The 18743-nt window shown below is 35.0% G+C and overlaps 1 protein-coding gene across 2 annotated transcripts; it reads left to right on the top strand.

Moving 5' to 3' along the window:
• The first annotated feature begins 94 nt into the window (after positions 1-94).
• LOC112048537 (uncharacterized) lies at positions 95-18335 on the top strand. 2 transcript variants are annotated; one of them, XM_024086105.2, is made up of 11 exons: positions 95-404; positions 495-606; positions 1071-1202; positions 2042-2100; positions 4078-4234; positions 5546-5714; positions 6476-6658; positions 7320-7467; positions 8698-9906; positions 11298-11388; positions 12233-12386. In XM_024086105.2, exons 1-11 carry the CDS (start codon positions 377-379, stop codon positions 12252-12254), a joined length of 2310 nt encoding a protein of 769 aa, XP_023941873.1. In that variant the 5' UTR covers positions 95-376; the 3' UTR covers positions 12255-12386. The 2 variants fall into 2 exon arrangements, with proteins under 2 accessions (XP_023941873.1, XP_023941872.1); XM_024086104.2 differs by having other exon boundaries at positions 96-404; positions 12244-18335.
• The last annotated feature ends 408 nt before the right edge of the window (positions 18336-18743 follow it).

Below are 18743 nucleotides of genomic sequence, written 5' to 3'. Positions count from 1 at the left end.
CGAATAATTTTTATCGATCAAATATTTAAACCTCAGACGAATTTATGAATTTGGTCTGAGACGCATGACTATAAACGTCAAATATAAATATTAATCTGTGGTGTGGTAGTATCTGTGGTTAATCTGAATTTTAACCGTTTTGTATTAAAAAAACTGCCAAAGCCCAAAATAAAATTATTTTTGTGCCATGCCTTGACATGCTGTTTAATTGTACATGTACATAAATTTAGAGAAAAAATAAACAAATATTAAGTGACAAGATAACAAAAAACACGTGCGAGCGGATTAAATTAAACACCACGTTATTTGATAATATTAACTTGGCCAAAAAACACAAGAAAGGAAACAGAAAGTAAAGTGACAATAATTCTTCAGAATGAGTTTAGACGAAGTGGACACTGACGGTGAGTTTAATTTTAAATGTTTATAATTGAAACTACGCGTTGGTATGTTTCCTCGTTACAGTGTTTATTGGCCTATGTTTACATTTTTAGAATACACCGTCACGGCCCTTCAGATATTTCAGTACTGTGGTGCGGACGCCGGCAGTACTTTGCGCGTTGATTCTTTGATGGACCAGTTCGCGCCTTTCGTGAGAACCAACAAGTAAGCTATATTTACCGGTGATACAGAACTTTTGTGCGTATTTTATCAGAATCAATTAGATTTCCAGTACAAGCAGTTTGTTTATAAATAGCTAGGCAAATGTCATTAAACATGTAATATAAACTGTCCTAGATTCCTGGAGCGATAACTTATTATTAGAACAGAATTGTTTGTTTGGTGATTTGGTCCTTACTTCCTCTATGAACAATATGAAGTTATACATACTAATACTTTATACACCTTTTCTAATTAGGGCTATTACTGAGACCACAATGAGACAATAACTTTGGTTCTTATAATATCTGTTTGTATTCATCTTAACAAGCCTTTTTAATGGCACACTACAGTGTCAGGTCTTTCTCCTTATAGGTGAATGAAATATGAAGCTAAAACCCATCACACTGCTCCAATGTGGGTTGATGGGCTGTTTGTATTAATTGATTATACAGCAAAATTGCTTTCAGGGCAGAGTACAGCTATCTTAAATCTCTTCTGGACCCCGAGCAGACCAATCCAGAGATCACTGTGTCCATGTTAGCGGCCAGTCTCAACAAGTACAGTGAGAGTCAGAAGATCAAATTTGACTTAGAGGAGAGGTGAGGTTTATATAAAATTAGCGGACCCCTTAACTTTGTCCACATGGAAATCAGTTTTTCACAAATTCCACAGGAACCATGGACTTTTCCAGGATGAAAAGTAGCCTATGTGTACAGAGTAAATCTGTTTTCATTCCAAATTTCAGCCAAATCACTTCAGTAGCCGCAGAGCAAAGTAGGACGAACATACACACTAACACACACACACACACACACACACATCATTATCAACCCTTCACTGATAAGCCGAATATGGGTTCATCATTATCAACCCATATACGGCTTATCACTGAGGGGTGGTGGTTCCATCCCTGCCCCATTGGTCTCTTGTCGTGCCCACTTCTAATACAGTCTTTCCCGACTAATTAAAGGGGAATGGGAATATCGGTCATATTTAGAAGATATATTCTTTTAAAAAAATAAATGACTAGCAAATGCTCCACGGTTTTGTATCATATTTCCCATTCTTGTGGGAATATGGGAATGAAATAGCCAATGACACTAATAATGTGATTTTCTATTAGTAAAATAATTTTTAAACCAATTCAGTAAATCCAGAGATTACACCTATCATAATCTACTTAATCTCTGTAAGATTGATTAATTAATTTTTTTTAACTTTGGTGGGCTTTTCTCAGCCAAAGGTGTTTGGAACCCAAATTTGTAACTTTCAAGTTTGTGACTTGAATGTTGCGCAATTCACGCAACTTTTAAGTCACAAACTTGAAAGTTGCGTTGTTTATTACTATTTCTTTGTTTTATAAAAGGGTAATTTAAGTAAAAATATGAATTTGAATTATATTATTGTGTGGTCCATGAACTTTATTTTCTCGTTACAGTTTCAATAACAAAAGTGGACTGGTACCACATGACTCGGATTCTGGCATTTCTACTGATGGTATGTATTAATATTAGCTACTAGCGGACGCCCGCGACTTTGTCCGCGGGGAATTCAGTTTTTCACAAATCCCATGGGAACTATGGATTTTTAGGGTTAAAAAGTAGCCTATATGTTAATCCAGAGTAAAATCTATTTCCATTCCAACTTTCAGCCAAATTGCTTCATTAATGCATATGCACAAAGGAGAAACAAACATACACTATTACACACACACACACAACTTACCTTCAACCTTTTGCCTTTATAATATTAGTGTGATTAAATATTCCAGTAAATTAACACTAAACTGCAGCATCCAGTTGGCATTCTCTGATACATTCTCTTCTTGATCCTAACAGGTTTGCTGCGGCACTGATTTTTCTTTAGAAGAACTTTATGTGGCATATTGCCTTTTATCCATTTTCTTTTTTATAAAAAAATAATGATAGACTATGGTATGTAGTCTCTAACACGACTCACTTAAAGTGAATAGCACATCCAGTAGTATTTGACTTACTACAAGTACATACAGATATCGCATTGTGTGCAGAACATAGTAAAATTGTATTTATTTATGTATAGATTAGTAGAAAACACGTACAAAACACGAGTTGCTTGCCAGTAGTCTGATGGCCTATGTTACACTTAGAGAGATACTCCAATACTCAAGTATAATATTATTGAATAAGAACAAGCATTATTTAGCAGAAGAACATATGATTAGTAATTAATTTGATTTTTCATCAAACAAATATTACAAATCATCAATCTTGTAATATTTGTTTATACGACCAAATCTTATAAAGAAATATTACAATATTGATGATTTAAAAAACACTATGCCTCAGTAGGCATCAATATCAACAGAATTTTAGTTTTTGAATTCATGTTATTTGTTCTTATCATATTGAGAGTATGTAGTCAAGCTGAAGTGGTTTCTACTTACCATTATCTGTGAGTTTATAAATAAGGAAGCAATATAAATTGCACCACAGTTACATTGTACCTACCTGAAGTGTTATTTATTTTCAGTAATAATATGTACCTAAAGTGTTATTATTTAGTTTCAGTTTCAGTAATAATAATTTAAAAAACATTCTAAGCATCTAACAATGCCTCCATTGAAGTACTTAGACAATGGTATGATCTTTTAACATCTAAAATTGTTTATTTCAATTAAGTAGTGCTTTGATTCTGAGGGCGTAGGTTCGAATCCTGTCTTGGGCATGCACCTCCAACTTTTCAGTTACGTGTATTTTAAGAAATTAAATATCACATGTCACATTGTAAGGAAACCTGCATACTTGAGAATTTTCCTAATTCTCAAGTGTGTAAAGTCTGCCAATCCGCATTGGGCCATTGTGGAAGAATATATTCTCATTCTGAGAGGAGACTCGTGCTCTACAGTGAGCCGTATATGGGTTGTTAATGATGATGATGATGAGTGTAGTTGATTCTGGATGAGATGAGAGAATGTAAGAAACTCTAAGTTGCTCTTTAGCAAAATTTAACATTGTTACCAGTAACTACACTTAAATCGGTCTTGTGTGAAGATGAATACCTCCATTTATTTAGATAATCGTCATCTTAATTAACCGCAAAGTAAAGTATATATAACATCTTACAACCGTAAATACCAACTTCCAACTTGTTAACAATGCTTCACTAATAGGTATATACTGATAATTATGTATTCCATAAACTATTACCAAGTAAATAGAGCCATCTGTACAAGTGCATATTTATTATTTGCACTGTGGCTTCTTGATCTAGATATGGTTTTGATGCAATATAATTGGTTTGACTCTGTCATTATTGACCTAAATACATTTTTTTTAAAGAATATTTACCATATTAGAGAGACTATTTTTATTTAATTTTATTTAACTATAAGACTGTAATAGGAGTGCTTATGACAATAGTTTAGTGGTCTTGAAATTATATTATAGCAAAAGTTTTAAATGTTTATAAATTGAGTCACCATTTTGCTGTCAGGTTTTCAACTGCTGGAAGAGTTGCAATGTGAGCTGCGCGAAAAGTCCCGTTTGGCGCAGCAGCTGCGGACTCAGCTGGACTACACCGACCGTCACCACGAGGAAGCTCTGGCCACGGTCACCGCCGAGAGGGACTCGTTACGAGCTCATCTCAACATGTGAGTACTACAACCTCGGACCAATTATTGTATAGGACCTGCCTCGCTAAACGTTACTTTTCTGTCAAAGTATATGATCATCGATCTAATGCAATTATAAAAACTGTCTCTATAGAATCGATGTTAAATAGTTGTAATCGTGTTCGTTGGTTAAAGAGCTCCGTAACAATACCTTTTTGTGTAATTGAATTGTATAAAAAACGGGCAAAAACTTCTAGTTTAGTAGAAGATATATACCAAATCTAAGCTCGTTTTCTTCAGAAAATGACAGACAATTTTGTTTGTGACTATGAGTGCGATACAGGTCCTTCTATACTTGGTCTGAGACTACAACATTCAACTAGGAGCTGAGTACTATCTGCGAAGGATTAAAGTCTCACTTGACGCACCAGCTGCGGACTCAGCTGGACTACACTGACCACCACCACGAGGAAGCTCTGGCCACGGTCACCGCCGAGAGGGACTTGTTACGAGCTCATCTCATCATGTGAGTACTACAACATTCAACTAGGAGCTGACTACTATCTGCGAAGGACTAAAGTCTCGTTTGGCGCAGCAGCTGCGGACTCAGCTGGACTACACCGACCGCCACCACGAGGAAGCCCTGGCCACGGTCATCGCCGAGAGGGACTCGTTACGAGCTCATCTCAACATGTGAGTCCTACAACATTCAACTAGGAGCTGAGTACTATCTGCGAAGGACTAAAGTCTCGTTTGACGCACCAGCTGCAGACTCAGCTGGACTACACCGACCGCCACCACGAGGAAGCTCTGGCCACGGACACCGCCGAGAGGGACTCGTTACGAGCTCATCTCAACATGTGAGTACTACAACATTCAACTAGGAGCTGACTACTATCTGCGAAGGACTATAGTCTCGTTTGACACTGACTACACCGACCGCCACCAAGAAGAAGCTCTGGCCACGGTCACGGTCAAATTATCTAGATGCGCCACAAGCTCAACTCTTAGGCCCATCGCGCTCTTGCTTGCACACTCGGTTCAGGTGGAATGTGACAGTTTTATTGCGTGCAGCTGGTGGTCATCGATTTATAAGACGTTATATTAAAAAAACTAGCGGACGCCCGCGGCTTTGTCCGCGTGGAATTCAGTTTTTCACAAATCCCGCGGTAACCATGAATGTTTCTGTGATGAAAAGTAGCCTTTATGTTAATCCATCCATTTCCATTCCAAATTTGAGCCAAATCGCTTCAGTAGCCACAGCGTAAAAAAGGAACAAACATACTTACACACTTTCACATTTACACACAAACTTTCGCCTTTATATTATTAGTGTGATGACTATTTCAGGTTGCGAGACGAGAACATGACTCTGGCGCACGTGCGGCGCGACTACGAGGACGTGTGCGAGAGGCTCGGCGGCAGCGAGCAGGCGCTGGTCGAGGCGCGCCGCGAGCTGGAGCACACGCGCCGCCGCGCCAGGGTGCTGACGGAGCAGGTCACGCTGTTGGAGACTGAGGTATGTAGCACTGGCGCCTGTAGACCACAGGGCTAGTATACTGAGCTGGCATTGGGCTGGTCATGTCTGACGGACGATGGTGTCGAACTAACTACTAAAGACTAACGAAGTGTAGGGCTCCTCCCACTAGATGGAGCGACGACCTCGGGAACTGGCATCGATTGGATGCAAAAAGTCAAAAATAGGACTGACGCTGTTTAAAAAAGACCCATGTCTAACAGTGGACGCATAATGGCTGACAATGACTTAAGTGTCTGCGTAAAATCCTTGCCATAGTCAACTTTAAAAGAAAGAAGAAATATACATTTATTATAATGATAATAGCATAAAACATAACAATGATTTTGCAAAAACATGAGCTTTAACTAAATTCTAGCTTAAACTGGATTGGACAACTGGACAGAAGGTTGTAATCGGATGCTCCAACAGTAAAACTTTTTACATGACGCTATTCGCATCTGTCCGACAGTCAAATGTACCTGAAAAATTCCATTCACTTACCTGTACGCTCAGAAGTGTTCGCTCAGAAGTGACGGCATAGTGTTCAGAGTTATTTTCTGATATAGTAACAGCCTTCTAAGCTTCTTCTTCTATTCAGGTTGGTTCATTTCACAGATAAATTTTTTTCAAGGTCTTGTAGTCTATAGATGAATAGACAATTCCTTGTAATTAATGTTTTTAAAAGATTTAAAAAAATATATATTAATTATATGCATGAAATATAGATAGACAATGACAGTAACATTGACTCAAATTATCAGAAATTGAACCTGCAAGAGCTGCTGTCGAAGTCCAAGGACGAGTGCCACCGCATCAACGACATGTACGCAAGCCGCCAGTCCTCGCTGCTGGAGGAGAACGAGACGCTGCGCACCGAGCACGCCGACCTCTCCTCGCGCATGCGGGACCAGGAGGAGTTCATGCAGCAGATCATCAAGGAGAAGGTAAACATTCTAGTGAGCCTCCATAGCTCAACGGTAAGAGAGGACGGTCTCATCACCGCCCCGTTGGTCTATTGCTCAGACTAATTAGATAAGGACCTCGCTAGACATTAGTTTTCTGTCAAGGTATATGATCAACGATCTAATGCGTTTATAAATACTGTCTCTATAGAATCGATGTTTCATAGTTGTAATCGTGTTCGTCGGTTAAAGAACTCCGTAAAAATACCTTTCTGCTTTGTTGTATCGATCGAACACAGAATAAGAACTTCTATTTTAGTATAAGATATATACCAAATCTAAGCTCATTTTCCTCTGAAAATGACAAACAGTTTTGTTTGTTAATTTGGGTGCGAGACTAGTCCTTATGTAATTAGTCTGAGGTCTATTGTCATACACAGTGTTTCCCGACTAACTGGAGTGGAATGGGAATATTGGTCATATTAAAAAAAAAGATATGGCAAATATTCTTTTGAAAAAGAAACAGTGTTTGTTGTTTTTAACTACCAGTAGATGGCGTTCTTAGTGAACTTTGAAACGACCCCTGTAGGTTCACTTCAAGAATCTGTTGCGATGCGGTTATACTACTTGCTCATAGATGGCGGGTTGATAATGATGTACAAGTTTCACAATCTTCCCAATAGTAATAACTGACGGTACTTAGGTGATTCTGGAAATGGAGGTCAAGGACATGCTAAACAAGTCCAACCACACCCACCACCACATGGAGCAGTCCATCGACGTGAGCTACACCGAGGACCAAATGTTGACAGCACTCGATAGCCTCAACGCTGACAGCAGATTTCCACAAGGTATGCATCCAAAAACTTTTGAATACTAGCACATTTGTAAAATGTTGTTTCATTTCTACATTGACCTCTTATAATAAAAGGACGCACAATCATGTAGAAAATTTCATTTAAAAACTGGCCATTTCTGCTTTGACTGTGTCAGACTTATTGGTAAAGGAAATTATACCTAAAGCCCTTTAAATATAGTCCAATATTCAATAAAATCCCAAATTCAGAGCAAATTCAACCTTAAGCATTGAGTTTAAGGTTTAATTTGCAAATGTGACTACTTGAATTGAGTGCCAAGAAGTTGTGTTTGGCACTCATTGAGTGGGGACGTTTTTTGGTCGCTGATTGTGTATTCACTTTTTAATAGGAGATCAGTTTTAATAGCATAAATGTTAATTTTAATAGCCTAAATGTTTATTTTAATAGCCTGTTTTCTTATCTTTTTAAAATCTATTATTTTATTAACTATTTGAATCCTTCCATAATATCCTTTTAAGGGTTTCGAAGACAATGGCTGACCATTTTGAATTTTCATGATGTCGCCGTCTGCCGATAGAGCTGACATGAGTTTATCTATACAATCAAAAGATAGGTTATTTTGTCGTATAAACTGCTATTGAATTCGCGGTACCTTGACAATGCTGCAAAGCCATCTTACCTTACCTTACGAAATTTACATACATTTAGTACAAAAATATACATTTAGTACAAAAATCTGTGTACCTACCTGGGAGTTTAAGCACAAAATTACTTATTGTATATTTTAATGTGGGTATCGCTAAAAAATGGACTCAACATGTGATAGAAATTTCAAAATACGAGTATATAAAGATGGCGGCTGATTATGGCCACTATCCATATAAAATCTTCGAACTCGCTTCAAATTAAGTGTTAATTTCCTACTGAAATATATTCAAGTTATGGAAGTTAAACTAAACAGAACACTGCTTTTTCCTAATCTTAGTTGCTAAATTGTTGTACACCTACAAAGCATTTGCCCCGTTTCATTTTATTTTATCTGTTTTTGATATTTTAATGTACTTAACATTTCGGCGCTCATTAATTTTGCGTATTGTAATTTATAACTTAATAATTCCATTGATTTCATTTAACACATTAATTATTATGATGTTACGTTTTAAAGTTTTCGATATTCTGGAGAGATTCATAAAAAATAATTCTGTTCTGTTCTTGCCGCTTTACCTGTTTATAACTGCTTTTTTTCGCAAATTTTCGATATAGAGAGCCGCCTGCTAGATGAGGAATCGTTCGTAAAAGCTCTAAAAGAAGACCAAGGTCGACCTACTAACATGTCCCTGTTTGATGAAATACGTCTGAGCTTCTGTAACATGTCCAGAAATAATATGTCAGACTTCAATTGCACGCAACCCTTAGAAAACCATGTCCTTGATGATTTTGTAACAATTTCCACTCAAACCGACGATAAACTTTATTACGTAAATAAAAATGAAATGTTCAAAGAATGCAGTTGTCATACTGCTACAGATTCAAATACTGTGAACACTGCAACACAAACAATTGGAAATAATATTAGAGACACTGAAAGTTCAAGTACAGAAAATAATCTAAACAATATATTACCAGTACACAAAATCGATAATAATGCAAAAGACAGAGATATTCTTTTGAAAGAAAGTCATGTGAATGAAAACAATTTTAAAAATAAAGAAATAATAATGGCGATGAAGATTAACAAAGATATTAAATGCAACAATATATTACCGTTAGACACACAAATTAATGAATTCAATTCCATAAGCAATGGGAAGCGTAATGTAATTTTATTCGAATCGAAAATTAATAAAACTAAAACACACAGTCAGCAATATTTGAAAAAAGATACAAATGGAGACATATTCAGAGATACTCATAAAAAATATCATCTATTTCTCAAAAATCATAAACAGATTAGATCGTTTTCAGCTCCAAACGTAGGTATAATCAAAAGAGGACCTCCTTATTTGGAATTTAAAGATGATAATCGAAAAATAGATACAAAAGATCAGGCAACAAATACATCTACACAACTATTTGAAGTTTTTAAAGATATAGAAGTAATGAATGTCGGAACACAGACAGAAGTGTACGAACTTGTTGCAAATAATAATAACGTTGAAGTTTGCTTCGATTGCACCAAATGTATTGAATGCGAAAGATTGAAAATGAACGTTGTTAAATTGGAGAACGATATTAGCTACGGTAAATTGACTATCACAGATATGAATGCAAAATTAGATCAGTACGAAGATAATCTTGACAATTTATCGAAATTTGTAGACGAAGGCAATGAAAAGAATAATTACTTGAAGGCTGTGGCAGACAGTCTGCAAGCCAAACTTAGTTTACTGCAGGGTGCGTGCGTCAAACAAGGGAATAAGATTGAACGACTGCTTTGTGATACTTGCGCCGCTGAAGTTCAAACTGAAAGTGGTAATTCTGTTGGACACGTTGTATATTAGTAGTAACATCGTAGATTGTGTGTTTTGTGTTGTCCTTTAGTTTTTAAAATACTTTAATTTAAATGAATTTTTCAGAAATACCAGCAAAGTATCTAGGTGGTTAGGAATTCCTCTATTTACAACCCAATATAAAAAAAAATTACTCATGCCCAGTCCTAAAGACATGGCTTGTTAAAGTCCGGCCGCTCAGAGATTTTGTTTCTGACATCTGTCAATGTCAATGAAAGAGATAAAGTCAATGAGATATTTAAATATCTTTTATTAACCTTAATAACTTGTCAACTTTCACCGAACAATCTCATTCGTGTCTTCTCCATTTACTCGACATTGGCGAGACATTGCTCCGTTGGCACAAATGAAAGCCATGAAGAAGAATTGAATTGCATTTGCGTTTATAATATTAGTAGGATTGAATAATTATGCTAACTTACATTAAACGTATTAATTTTGGGCTAAAATTATTTATTAACAATTAATAAGTTAACAAATATAAAGGTGGTGACAGGCGTCAGAAACGCAATCTTTGAGCGGCCGGACTTTACCATGCTACTAGCAAAGACTGTTGTCAAAAGAATATACTCGTAACTGACATAATGGACATGCGACTTTTCCAAGTTAGCTTGCTACCAAATTAAAACTACATGGTCCTATAACATCAAGTGGAATTGCAATCAAGAGCTAAGATATCGATTAAAGGCAATTTTGGTAAAAAACCAAAACAATTTTGGTAAAAAAATATATGTCACTGTCTTAATGCTGCATAACAATGTCTTTTCTATTATTATTTTGAAACTATTACCTTAGTCGCAATTAATTAATAAAATTATAAATATGATAGCTGATTAGTAACAGGTCTCTAATTATTATTGTAGTTTAGTTAACTTATAATTTATGCTTTATTTCTGGTGATGGGTAACTATAACTGTAGTTAGTGGTATTGTAAGATCAATGTATTAACAGGGTATTAGAGGTGCATCCATTTGGAAGACAATTATTGTATTGTAAATGTCCATATTGCTAAAAATTGATAATCCCATATTTTCGATGATGGAATTGGATGGGCAGAAGAACAGAAAAGTAAATTAAAACTTCAGAGTAAAAGTAAATTAAAGTCTTTCGAAGTCCGAATCCGTTTGAGTCTGTAGTCGGACTCTGATATACTGAGCTAATCTTTTGATAAATTTTTAGCAGTCAGTTGTTGTTACAACATGTCAATGATTTTCACAGGTGAAACAAATCAAACATTATCAAAGCAGCGTAGTGGGGGGCGAGGGGGAGGGGTAGGTTACATACAAAAAATACAAATCCTTCCTTTTTACAATATTAGTAAAGAAAATAATAAATCAAATATGAATGTTTCAGAAGTAACTTCAGTATCAACTCAGGCCGAGGAGCCGTGTGCTGACTGCATAAAACGCAATGTTCCTCGCCGCGGCATCAGGAGATATTTATGGTGACTACTTTACCAGTTTTCAATAGATTTGCCTTGTTATGTTGTTTTTGATAATTAAAACAACTTCGTTAAAATAACTAGCATGACACTCTAGTAAAAATTCTTTAAGCATGCTTCAATATTAGCTGGTGAACGCGTTACGGGAAGTGTAATCGGGCGAGGCGAACGGATGTTGAGAGGGAGAGCTAAAAAAGTTTTACTTCAGTTGTGTTATTCAAAGAAAACTCTTTTATTTTTATCGACTTCAAAAAAAAAGAGGTTCTCAATGGTTGAATCCGATGCGTACATTTTTACCTCATAACTTCGTCATTCCTTAACCAATTTTGAAAATTCTTTTTTCAGATTGGTCCCATTTAAATTTCATTCGGTTCAGTAATTTTCTGTTATAATGAAAATAAATGAAATTTCGTACTTATGCTAGGACACAATAAAACTAGAAAAATAAAATCTTTTTAACAAAAAAAAATTCAAGCTATTGCAAAATCACAAAAATAAACTAAAAAGTGAAAAATAACATCTCATGATCGCTATCTTCTGATCCCCTTTCAAAGTGATCAGAAGGTAGAACATACAATGGTATTTTTCACTTATTAGTTTATTTTTGTGATTTTGAAGTCAGTTGAATTTTTCTGTTACAAAGAATTTACTTATCGAATTGTTATACTCCTATAATAACTGCGACACAGTGTTTCGCTAAATCAGTGCTATCGAATTTATGTTACTGATACACAATGTCATATAGATTTTTCTTTTGTTTTATAAATATACACTTCTTGTGTTATATTTATTTAATCAGATTTTCTTATTTCCTTATCGGAATGTCTAAGCAAGTCTCACCTCTCAGTTTGTTCACAGGGAGCCTCTAAAGAGTCTCTTCCAGCTGTTTGCAGTGCTCTGCTTCATGCTGGCTCTCTGGTTGCTGTATGGAGTGACCCGGCGCTGGCGCTCGTGCCGCGACCCGCTGCCCTGGGGCTGGCTGCAGCCCGCAGACCTGCTCGACCTGTTCCTCACCATCGAGTATGTCTCGGATGTGCCAATGTGACTCCAGTGAAGTGACCAGTTGTCTCTGACATTCCAATGTGAATCCAGTGAAGTGACCAGTTGTCATGGATATGCCAATGTGACTCCAGTGAAGTGACCAGTGACTTGTGATTGTGTGTGCGACTTAAGGAATGATTGCTTCATTCATAAACAATTTGTGTATTGATTATTTTACGACAAGAAATACAAGATGTAAAGAGGTTCGGAGATTTGTATCCTATGACCGGCCGCCATTTTATGAAACTCATCTAAAATTGATGGTAAAAAAGAAACGGTTGTCTTTACAACGGTAAAGTTGTTTTACTGATAATAGCTGAATGTGACAACGTCATAAGAAAATACTGATGGAATGGTCGCATTTTTCGAAAGAAAATGTTAATTTTACTAAAATACTGTTTAATAATCTTCATAAAACATAAAAGTTTGGAAAAGTTGGCAACCCTAGAGCGAGGGAACGACGCATGACGTAATTTTTTTGAGTCCGCAGCCAGCTCCATCGAATTATAAGACGTTGTCACATCAAAAATATAATATGTTATTTTGTGAGACACCAACAATTTATACTAAACTAACTCGTAAAGTGAACTTTATAGTAGTGGCTTTTATAGGGAAATGTGTCACCTTCATCTGTAACTATCTATCATAGTTAATCAAATATGATGGTCAAATAGTTCACATTATGTCATTCAAAATAATAATAACTATGATATTTATTAGAAATGTCTTTAGGGTTTTTTAGTTTTTTTTTAGAAAATGTCTTAGTTATATTTTATTTTTTTATAGTGTAAGCACAAACTTTGCTTCGCTTTGTGTAACGCCGCGCTCAACTTTTGATTGTTATTGGCTTTGCCTGAGTCACTGGACTCGAAGAAGGAAGAGATCCGTGGTTCCAACATGAAGTGACTCGCTATACGACTCAAATTACTTCAGGATTTCGTTGAAGTGTTGAAGGGAGTAGAAGCAATAGTTGTTTTTTTTTTTTTTATTATTTCCCAATACTTGTTTAAAAAACATGCAACTTTATGTTGGTAAAGATCAAAATGGCGGCTGTTGATTGGCCTGTACAAAACCCTTTGAACTGCTTTATTTATATTCTGAAAAAAAAAAATTAACTTATGATGTGGTGCTGTATCAGATAGTTTTAAAATTAATAATGAGTATTTACTCAATGCCTACATATAGCAGATAATGGCGAATATTATTTTAGCTTGTTTTTTTTTAATTCCGCGCTGGTTGTGTATCGTTTTTTATTTCTTTGTGTTATATTGTATGGTTTTATTTGATTTTTCACTACAACCTCCCTCACCTATTAATGTTGACTTCTGATATCTATTACACTAGTACACTGGAGTGGTTGTTACAATCCTCAGACTAATTAAATAAGGACTAGTATTGCACCCAGATTGACAAACAAAATAATTGTTTGTCATTTTCTGAGGAAAAGAAGCTTAAATTTGGTATGTCTTATGCTTAACTTTTTTTGGAGATTTTGCACGTTTTTCACACCATTCAACTCCACAAGGTATTTTATTACAGAACTTTTTAACCATAGGAACACAATTACAACTATGAAACATTGTTTCTACAGATACAGTTTTTTTAATTACAGTAGATCGTTGATCATAAGTATATATACTTTGACAGAAAAGTAAAGTCTAGTTAGGCAGGTACTTATATAATTAGTCTGAGTTAAAAACAGTCGCACAAGTGATTCAAATACCTTGCTGGCATAGAGGCCAGCTTTGTTTTTTCTTGCTAAGTAACTTAAGCATGAATATCATATCATAAATTAATAACAGGCCATATACCAACTTACTTCAGTCATTGTGGAATTGACTTGACTGTTTTTGGTAAATAATATAATTTTTTTTCTGTTTCTATAATCATATAGATATGATAGAAGTACAAGTACATAGTTTTCTTTTTATTTTATTTTATTTTTAATTAACCGACTTCCAAAAAGGAGGAGGTTCTACGTTCGGCTGTATGTATGTTTTTTTTTTTTTTTTTTTTTTTTTATGTATGTCCAGCGATAATTCCGTCAATTATGGACCGATTTTGAAAATTCTTTTTTTGTTTTGAAGGGTTTACTTTCAGGGTGGTCCCATTTTTTTCATGTCAGGATCTGATGATGGCATCCTGGAGAAATTGAGGGGAACTTTTGAAAGTTGTAGAGACGGCTAGTGCGTTTGTTAGTGTTTCCATAAGGTATTTTAAACCACTACAACTTTATGAAGGTTTGGAGTTGGTCTGATGATGGAGCCGAAACGCAGCCGATGGAACTCGTCAAGGATTTACAGCAGTCACCTTTTGTTTGGGCTTGATTAATTTGTATTGATGAGTACTTTGCACCTATATGTGTTGTGACTGTATTAAGGGTCTGGTGATGAAGACGAGGGACAGTGAAGAGAACTCCTCGACGGTTCACAGTAGCTACCTTGTGTTTGGACTTGATAAATTTGTATTGATGAGAACTTTCCACCTAGATGGATTGTGACTGTATGAAGGGTCTGGTGATGAAGACGAGGGACAGTGAAGAGAACTCCTCGACGGTTCACAGTAGCTACCTTGTGTTTGGACTTGATAAATTTGTATTGATGAGAACTTTCCACCTAGATGGATTGTAACTGTATTAAGGGTCTGGTGATGAAGACGAGGGACAGTGAAGAGAACTCCTCGACGGTTCACAGTAGCTACCTTGTGTTTGGACTTGATAAATTTGTATTGATGAGAACTTTCCACCTAGATGGATTGTTCCCTTCATACAGTCACAATCCATCTAGGTGGAAAGTTCTCATCAATACAAATTTCCCTCGTCTTCATCACCAGACCCTTCATACAGTCCTGGTGATGAAGACGAGGGACAGTGAAGAGAACTCCTCGACGGTTCACAGTAGCTACCTTGTGTTTGGACTCGATAAATTTGTATTGATGAGAACTTTCCACCTAGATAGATTGTGACTGTATTAAGGGTCTGGTGCTGAAGACGAAGCACAGTGAAGAGAACTCCTCGACGGCTCACAGTAGCTACCTTGTGTTTGGACTTGATAATTTTGTATTATTAAGAACTTTCCACTTAGATAGGTTGTGACTGTACACACGCAGTAGGTATGCTAACACTAAAAATAAAAAAATAAAAATTTTAATAAAAAAAATTCAACCGACTTCCAACTCTAAAAATAACTTTAACTAAAAAGCAAAAAATAACATCCTATGTGCTACCTTCTGATCAGTTTGAAGGCGGTGCCAAGCCAGTGTCGTGTTTTAATTAAAGCTGTTTCTGAAAGAACCACATAAATTTTGTAGTTTAAACGTGTTTAATTAAAACATCACTGGCTTGGCACCGCCTTCAAACTGATCAGAAGGTAGCACATAGGATGTTATTTTTTGCTTTTTAGTTAAAGTTATTTTTAGAGTTGGAAGTCGGTTGAATTTTTTTTATTAAAATTTTTATATCTTATCTATAATACAATTACTATAATAATAATAAGGTGATTCCAACAATAATGTTCTTGAAATTATTAATATATTACCCTTATTTTTATGAAAAATTAAAAATAAAGCTGTAATGATTTATTGTATTAATTTACAATAAACTAAATCACCATTATTTTACTTATTACTTTAAAATGAATCTTTTAATTTTTCTTATCTTAATGTTTTACTTTCAAAAATTTTATTTTCTACTAAATGTAGATCTGTCTTCCTAGTTTTTGTGATGTTTAATTAGTTTTAGTTGATATAAGTTAGTTTTTCATCAACATGCATGCCAATGAGTAAAATTTACCTACATGTACAATTAGTTTTTAAGAATGTATAGAATAGGCTAGTTGACATTTTTTTAAATGGTCTTAAATTTATCATTATTTTCCTACTAGATTGAATTAAAAAAAATATCATATTTTTTTCGAGACATGAATACATAAAAATTTCAATTTTTAAATATTTCTTTGACAACACGAGCCAAAATGCTGTCAGCCATGATGGTAATTTATATTTCATGACGTCACGTAAACACTAAACCTTAACCAAAAAAATATTAATTATTTTATTTAGTTTGACGTTTATTCCTTTAGTGACATCAAGTAACATTGTGACGTCACAAAATGGACGATAGCGTTTTTGACGTTTGGAAAATTAATATTGTGTATATTGAATTTGCTCTATGTGGTTGCCCCTCACGATTACGACTTCATACAAGTTAATTTGTCACGCGCACCATCTTACAATGAACAAACAATAATATAACATGAACAATGATCAATGGAAACAGTGGTTTTTTTGTTCAATTAATGTTAATTTGTTTGGACATGCCAGAGTGCTTAGTAGTAGGGCCTAGGTTTGTTACCCAGTTCATTGAAGTCAATTTAGAATTTTCAAAATTAGATAAGAGAAGTTAACTTCTTACCAACAAAGGTGTGTGGCCTAACAATTTATTGTTCGGATGCCACATCGAAATCAGTCAGATAGTAGAATAATAAATTTCAATTCATTTTTATTAAATTCTTGAATAAACTTGTACGTCTTCTAAGTTAAGTGCTACCATGCCATGCATATGTCACCTTAAAATTGTAAATACATACATTTAGATTCTATCTATCTCGCAAGATTGTGAACTGTCAAATTATTGTGAACCGCAAACATACTGCTTACAATTCAACATTATTATTCGGTAGATTGTAAGGAGGAACATACTAATATGTACAAAAAAAAAAAAAACCTAACCATGGATTTCTGAACCACTCAAGTTGCGGTTCACAATCTCGCGAGATAGATTTTGTCTAAGGGTTTTTACAATTCTATGTCACATACATCACAAGATGACTCAATAGATGAAAAAGTTTGGATGTTACAATTTTTAACTGAGTTGATAAAAGGAGATTGTGTGTTTGATTGTATAATGATTTCTCATTCATTTTTGGATCTATTCTATTATCTCTATATCTATTTTGTGTGTCGGTGTATAATCCTGAAGTGGTCCCAAATATAATTTGTAGTTATGATTGACAGACTGACTGATTGATTGATTTACAAAAAGCCCCAATTGTTACGTTTAGAAAACTGAAATTTGTATTAATAAAGTTTAATAATTAATAAATGTATAAACATAATATTAGGATCAAGTATTATTGCTACTTGAATGAATATTCTCTGATTTTTTTGCTATATTTATAGTGGTTAGCGAATCTAATATTATCAACCACATATACAAATATTACTGTTTATATTAGGTATGATGTAGGTTTTATAGAATTGTTGTTCAATTTTATCCCAATGTGGTTTTTCTATTCTAAAATTCATTACTTACAAGTACGCCTTAATTAGAAATTTATTCTGTGATATATTCCTCAGTGCCACTGTTTTAATTTTAGGATTATCAGTAAAAATTGCTTCTAGTTATACAGGGTGTTGCGGGAGTATTTCCCATAACTTCAAGGTGTTGACAAGTCTACTTATTATAGAAGCCGAACTGCATAACTAATTTTTCTAAAAAAAAAATTTTTATATTTTCATACAGTCTTTCAAATAATTCCGACTAGCCTTGTAACACACGCCTTTATCTATCCTTTCATTTTAAAATACGTAATCGTAGTGGTAAGACTGTCGATATAGACGAGATATTGCAACTGGCACTCTGCACTTCACTAGTAAGCGGCTTCATGATATTTATCAATGAATAAGATTGGCTAGGTCATAATATAAGGGACACAGTTTAAAAATATTCATTTTAGAATACATGTTCCATAAACATTTTTAATTAATTTTCCTTAAAGAATATACTTAACCCTAGAGTTATGGGAAATACTCCCGAGCATCCTGTATATCGTGCAGTAATGACAGGTGTACACTGATCCGCGTCGGACGCATCGTATCAAATGGGTTTTAGTATTATTTATATCGAAAGTGCGTCCACTGATCCGCATAGTACGGATTGCATTGAATGGATTTTACTTACTGTAAAATTAAAATTCCGTTTGATGCAATGCGTCCGATACGTACTCGTACGACGTGGATATGGACGCCTGCTATTAATCTGAAAGTTTTTAAAGGTGTCAATTTATGTAAATTGAGAACTTAAAAACTCAGAACAATTTTCATTACACTACTAGCGGACGCTTGCAACTTTGTCTGTGTGAAATTCAGCTTTTTAAAAATACTGCAGGAACCATTGAATTTTATCGGGATGAAAAGGTTGTATACAAGGAAATAAATGCTTATATATTACTCAACCATCTCCTCTATCTTCCACTGAAAGTTTCATTAGAATCGTTTCAGCCCTTTCAACGGATAAACAGACAGACAAAAATTTTTTT

This window comes from Bicyclus anynana, chromosome 14 (assembly GCF_947172395.1).
Source record: "Bicyclus anynana chromosome 14, ilBicAnyn1.1, whole genome shotgun sequence".
Lineage (NCBI taxonomy): Eukaryota > Metazoa > Arthropoda > Insecta > Lepidoptera > Nymphalidae > Bicyclus > Bicyclus anynana.
Note: the sequence above shows the minus strand (reverse complement) of the source record. Positions and strands in the feature narration are given on the sequence as shown.